Source organism: Sminthopsis crassicaudata, chromosome 1, assembly GCF_048593235.1.
Source record: "Sminthopsis crassicaudata isolate SCR6 chromosome 1, ASM4859323v1, whole genome shotgun sequence".
Classification (NCBI taxonomy): Eukaryota; Metazoa; Chordata; class Mammalia; order Dasyuromorphia; family Dasyuridae; genus Sminthopsis; species Sminthopsis crassicaudata.
Window position 1 is genome coordinate 12,055,478 of NC_133617.1, and position 6,000 is coordinate 12,061,477.

Here is a 6,000-nt window from a genome sequence, read left to right on the forward strand (position 1 = left end):
GGGAAACAGAGGTCTCTCGGTGCCGGCGGCAGGATCTCATCTCCTTTTGTCTCGTTTAGGTTTCTCCTCTGCCTCCTACTTAAAGGTCCATGTTAAAACCCACCACGGTGTTCCCCTTCCCCAGGTCTCCAGGCACCAGGAGCCCATCCCGAATGGGGGAGCAGCGTTCCACTGCGTCAGGACCTATGGCATCAAAGGCAAGCGACTCCCTGCTCTGCACGCTGCTTGTCTGCGCAGACCGTGCGGTGGGCGCTGGGCTGGGCATGGGGAGGAGGGGCGGAGCGGGCCGGCTGCCCAGAGGCGGCCCCCGACACGAGGCCACGGAGGGCGGGCACCAGGCGGTCTCCGCCTGGGTCCTGGTGCTTGTCCCTCTGGGGGTTGTGAGTGAGGCTACTTGGGTCCCCCAGCCAGGCCCCACCCACTCCCGGCCCTCGCCTGCACTCTGCTGCCGCCAGCCCTCCCCCCGACCCACGCCCTGCGCCCCTCCTTGCATGAGAAGTCAGCGGATGTGTCCAGGGTGCCTGCCGCCGAGGGGATGGAAGCGTAGAGGCCGACGCTTCCACCCCGCCCGGGGCCCTGAGATAGGCCCCTGTGAGGTCCGAGGCGTGGGCTGCACGAGCCGCCTCCTTCCCTAGGGCCTCCTGGAGAGCCTGCATTCACCTAGGGAGAAGGGGCACGGTCCCCGGTGCTTGGTTACTGGGCTTGTCTTGGAGAGGTGCAGCCTGTTGTGGACTTGGAGGGGAGCCCGGGGGCTCAGCCGGCCCGTCCCTCCACCTGCCCCGATCGATGGCATGCTCCGTGCTCCCATCAGGGGGTCGAGAGGTCTGCGGCGAGAGCCCCTGGCTGGGGACTAGATCTGCCCGTTGCAGCCCCCCTCCGGCCTCGGGGCTAGTCAGGAGAGAGAGGCTGTTGGGCCTCCACGTGGCTGGCGTCGGGGCCGGAGTCTTTAGGAAGAGCTCGTGGGCAGTGGCGATGAGAGGAGGGGCTGGTCCGCCCTCGGCTCTCCCCCAGGCTTCCTTGGCGGGGGCTGCGGGCGGAGGGGTTTGCGGGCAGGCGGGCGTCTTTTATTTGGAACGAGCGGAGTCAGAAGCGGCTGACTGCCCTAGTGTGGAGAGCACGGGCTTTGGAGCCCGAGGGGCCGGGGACCATTCTCACCGCTCGGTGATCTCGGGCGACTCGCTCAGTTTTCTGGGCCTCCGTCTCCTCCCTGTAACATGAGGGAGGGTCTGGACGGCTGACCGCCGGGGTCCATCTTGGAGCTCCCGATCCTAGGATCCTGTGACGGGGCCCGGGACTCCGGGGTAACTAGCGCTTCCTCTTCCCGGGTCCTTGGGGCCGGCTCGCGGCCGAGCTGGGCCGGGGCCTCGGGGAATGGTGTTTCTTGACGGATGGCCTTCCTCCGTGTCCTTGAGCCGCGAGGCGGGGGGCCGGGGCTGGAGGCCCGGCCCCGACTCGGTCGTTGGCAGGTGATCAGGGAGCGTAGCCGTGTCTCCTCTGCTCTCCGTCCCGTCCTCCGGCGGAGGTGGGGGCGAAGCCGGGGCAGGAGGCGGAGAAGGCCCTAGTGAGGAAGGCGGCATCGTGGGGGAGTCTCGATCCCTCCCCTCTTGGGGCCCGGCCCACGGAGCGTGTGCTTAGGCCTCCTGGGGCCCTGCTGGGGCCGCATCAGACTGGACTAGCAGCTGGCCAGCCCCCGCCCCGCCCCCTCCCGGCCCATGCTTGCTAGTCTGAGCCTCCCCTCCCCTCCGGGAAGGGGCCTTCCCCAGCCTGGCCTCATCTTTGTGTTTTGTCTTGTTCTGTTTATAGAAGGCCAGAAATGCTCACATCAGGACCCGATTGAGAGCTCTGACTCCTACGGTGACCTCTCGGATGCCAGTGACCTCAAGACCCCCGAGAAACAGAGCACCAACGGCTCCTTCTCTTGTGACATGGCCGTCCCCAAAAACAAGATGGAGCCCGACGGGGAGAAGAAGTACCCCTGCCCCGAGTGCGGGAGCTTCTTCCGATCCAAGTCCTACTTGAACAAACATATCCAGAAGGTGCATGTGCGGGCCCTCGGGGGGCCCCTGGGGGACCTGGGCCCCACTCTGGGCTCCCCCTTCTCTCCCCAACAGAACATGTCCCTCCTGGAGTCCTTCGGCTTTCAGATCGTGCAGTCGGCCTTCGCCTCGTCGCTCGTGGATCCGGAGGTCGACCAGCAGCCCATGGGGCCGGAGGGAAAGTGAGGCAGGCTTGTCCCCACTGGAGAGCAGCAGTCTGTCGCCCGGAGAGATGCTGTGGATGAGGAAGGAGATGATGTCGTTGGGTTCTGTAGCTGAGAGAGTTTTCTTCATTTTTAACTTCCCAGACTCCCCCTCCACTGCCCGCCCCCTCCCCGTTCCCGAGTACTCTGTAGAGGTAGCTTCTCAGACCGAGACCGTGCAGGGCAGCCGCGCGGCTGAGGACCAGGGGCAGGACGCGGGGCGGCCGTCGGACGCGGGGCGGCCAAACACTACGGCCGTGTCCCAGGCTCCGCCGGGAGCGGCTCCTCCCCTGGTGGAGACCCCGAGGGACCCCGCCCCCACGCGTCTGGGGCCCTCTCCCCTCCTTCCCTCCACGTTTCCCTCCCCGCCTCCCCCCAGAAACCGCAGTAAGTTTTCCACCCACCTGCAAACACTGATCAATTCCCAGCTGTTCGGAACGAATCCGGAAGCCTGTAGCATTTAGCAGACCGCGGTGCCGAGTCCTCCTCAGACTCGGAGGAGCCGGGCTGGGGCCCGAGATCGCGCGGCCGAGAGGCTCCGCCCGCCGCGGCCGCCATCCTCCCAAGCCAGTTCTTTTGGTACTTCGACCATTCAACTTGCTGTCGGGTTTTAATTCTCTAATTATTATTATTATTGTTATTATTTTTAGGACCTGTTGTAGTGAATTGCTACTGAAAGCCAGTCCAGGTGATATACAGAACTCTTTTTAAGCAGCAGTCACATTAGGGTTAGTATTAAAATTTTTTTAGGCGTATCATAAATAATAACTTGGCTAGTTGATGGTTTTGAGTCTATGGAAAAATTAGTTTTATGCAAAATTAAAAAAAAAAGCCAGTCTGGTCGGGCGCTAGACGCTTGGTGGCTCCCCGGGGAGGCCACGGAAGGGAGCGCCGGGAGCCGGGGACGCCCTGCACCGCGCCTGCGGCGCCTCGAAAGAAACCCAGTTTTGCTGAGTTGATGTGATTTGATCTATCAGACTGTATTAAAAAAGTTAGTATGTTACTTACCCGTTTGGTCTGGTTATTGAAGCGGGCAGGCCGGCGCGCGGGTGAGCGACGAGCCGCCGGGGAGGGGGCGTCCCGGGAACCTCCCTTCGCGCGCCCGATTTGCCTCCGCGCGGCGCCTCGGCCTTGGGTGATCCCGCCAGCCCCGTGAGGGCTCGGGCTTTGGGCAGGTCCCGAGGGGCGTGGAGGCGGGGAAAGGGCGTCTCGGGGCCATCCCGACCTCTGGTTTCTTGGTAATCCTGTGTGTTTCAAGCTGTTTTTCGGAGGAAGAGCTTGTAGGCTTCCCCAGACTTCAGCAGTTTCAGGCCCTGCCCCCGAAAAGGGTAAAAAGCCCCGGGGGAAAGCGGTGCCCCCAGTTCTGATGAGAGAAGGTCTCCTGTCCTCTCCCCGGGGCCTTTGCTCTCGGGGCCCGCTGCCTGGGGCCCCAGTCCAGAGTCAGCGAGAGGGCCTTCCTGGGGGCCAGCCTGGACTTTCCCGTTAAAGCCCGAGGCCCCGGCCCCAGCGGGGGGACACGTGCGGCCCTTAGTCAGCCTCTCGGCCGTCCCTCCCCGGGCTGCCTCCCTCCTCCTCCCCTCCTCGGCCTCCCAGGGGCCTCCTGGCGTGGCTCTTCCCACTGCCTTGTGGGCTCTTCGTTATTCCCAGCCTTGTCTCCGTCAGGACTGAGCTCCTGAGGGCAGGAGAAAGTCTCTTAGCCCAGGACAGTGCCTGGCACACGGCAAGTGCTTCACGAATGCTCGTCGCTCGTGGCTGCACATCCTTCTGTTTTCCACGTTCTTTCCTGCTCCGTTTTCTCTCCAGATCACAGGACAGCCAGGCCGGGCCAGCTCGGGGTGCCGGGCCCAGGCTGAGGTCCCGAGGGGCCGCTGGCCCTCCGCGCCGCCTGCCGCTCGGGGCCCAGCAGTTGGCCCTCTGCCGATGCTGCACCGCGGCCCGGAGCCCGCCGGGCGGGGGCGCCGTCACCTCTCAGCCCGGTCCGTGGCTGTTCCCAGGGCGCCTAATAAGTGCTCACGAGCCGCCCAACTGGCCGCGATTCATGAGCGATCCTCCCCTTCCTAAAGTCCTTCACCAGCTTGGGAGAACAACCCGGGGCCACGTGGGCCGCATCTGGACGGGGCATCAGCCAGGAAGCATTGCTGCAGTGCCCAGAGGGCAGGGGAGGCAGGGGAGGGGGGCAGACTGCTTCCGGAGCAGCGCACTGCTCTCCCCAAATTCTCAGGAAATTCCTGTAGTTGGAGAGGAAACGTCTCGTGGAAACTGGGGAGGCCCTCCCAGGCCAGGTCTCTTCCCTTAGTGCCCGTGTCTCATGACAGACTTTCGGGCCGTGCGCTGAGGGAGGCCGAGTGCCCGGGAAGCTCCCCTCTGCCCGCCCGGCTGCAGCGTCCTCCTAGGCCGGCCTGGAGGGGGCTGGGGGACTCTTCCCCTTTAGTGACAGGCCATGCAACCTTTTGGGTTCTCCTGTATGTAAACTAGCAGGTGGCGGAGCTGGACGGCTCCCACACCCCCTGTGGTCCTGCCCTGGGAGCAGGAGCCCAAGGGCCCCGCGGGGGCTCAGCTTCTCAGAGCTAGAGTCATTCAGGCGGCCCTGGGGCCCTCCCCCAGCAGCCTTTGTGCCTGGCAGCCCACCCACCCAGGGGAATTTCCCCGACAGCTTCCCTGACACCGAGCTGTGACGGGAGACAAAAACCAAGAGGCCGGAGGCGGGCAAGGCCGGAGCTGCAGCCACATGTGCCACCTTCACATCCACGGGTTGGGGGCGCTCCGCCATCCTCCAGGGCAATGTCAGTCAGTCGGCGGGCGTCCGCGCCTCCCGCGGTCTCTCGGATGCGCTTTGGAGGCTGGGAACCCCCGTGGGCATCGCCCCTGACCCCTGTCCCACCTCGGCCACTGGAGAACTGTCACTGAGTGTGATTTCTTTGGATCGACCCCCTGGCTCTGCCAAACACAGTAATTGATTCAGGACAAACCAGCGTGTCCTTCCGCCAGAGCAACGGAAATCAAGGTGGGGCGGGAAGGGGGAGTGGGGCTCGCTGTCCGAAGTTTTCATCCGCTCGGTCAGTGGTCAGTGCTTGGAGAGGGCGTCCCAGAAGTCTTCAGTTTGCCCCATGATTGTTTAGTTTGTTATTTGAGCGATTAATCCTGGCGGCTGCTGGGCTTTCGGAGTGGGGCCGTCCTGGAGAGGTCGGGGGAGGGTCAGAGGTCGGGGGGGGCTCAGCTGCCCCTGGGCACTCGCCAGCCGGGTGGCCTGTGTCCACCTGTGACTGAGCCCTCTCCGCTAACCTAGAGATGCCGTCTGGGAGCTCCGGACAGAAGCCGAAGTGGGGAGACAGCTTTCCCAGGGGTCATCCCCCCGACTTTTTACTGTTTTCTGGCTTGCGGAGGCTGTTTCTGCCTGTGCCCCACAGGAGTCGGCAGGATGGAGAAGGACTCCGGTCGCTCCTTTGGCTGAGGGTGACACTGTGGGGGAGACCCCCTGAGCCAGTGGCCACTGGAGGCGTGGGCTCGGGGGTCCCCAACCCCTCAACCTTCCAAAGCGCTGCGGTCGTTCTATCAGAGGGGCTGACAAAGGTGGGCACGGAGTTCAGGCCCTCGGGACCTCTGCCAGCCAGCTAGAGGGTCTGGCCTGCAGTCCCATTCAGCCTCAGACATCTGGCCCTTCCTAGGGGTGTGGCCCTGGACAAGTCATTAGCCCCATCACCTCCAGCACAATGAAGTCTGGGGGGGGGGGCGAAGGAAGCGGCCCTGGGCCCGCCCGCTCC

The 6,000-nt window shown here is 64.2% G+C and overlaps 1 protein-coding gene across 5 annotated transcripts in view; it reads left to right on the forward strand.

The window, feature by feature from the left end:
* Nucleotides 1-6,000, forward strand: part of PATZ1 (POZ/BTB and AT hook containing zinc finger 1) — a 58,099-nt gene that overhangs the window by 21,322 nt on the left and 30,777 nt on the right. Inside the window, exons 4-5 of one of the 5 annotated variants that reach the window (XM_074293304.1) lie at nt 60-197; nt 1,804-3,242. The exons of 2 other annotated variants lie outside the window; for them this stretch is intronic. In XM_074293304.1, coding sequence (XP_074149405.1) covers nt 60-197; nt 1,804-2,222 — 557 coding nt within the window. In that variant the 3' untranslated portion in view covers nt 2,223-3,242. Of the gene's footprint in view, nt 1-59; nt 198-1,803; nt 3,243-6,000 lie in introns of those variants that run through there. 2 more of the 5 variants (XM_074293336.1, XM_074293313.1) reach the window with 2 other exon arrangements.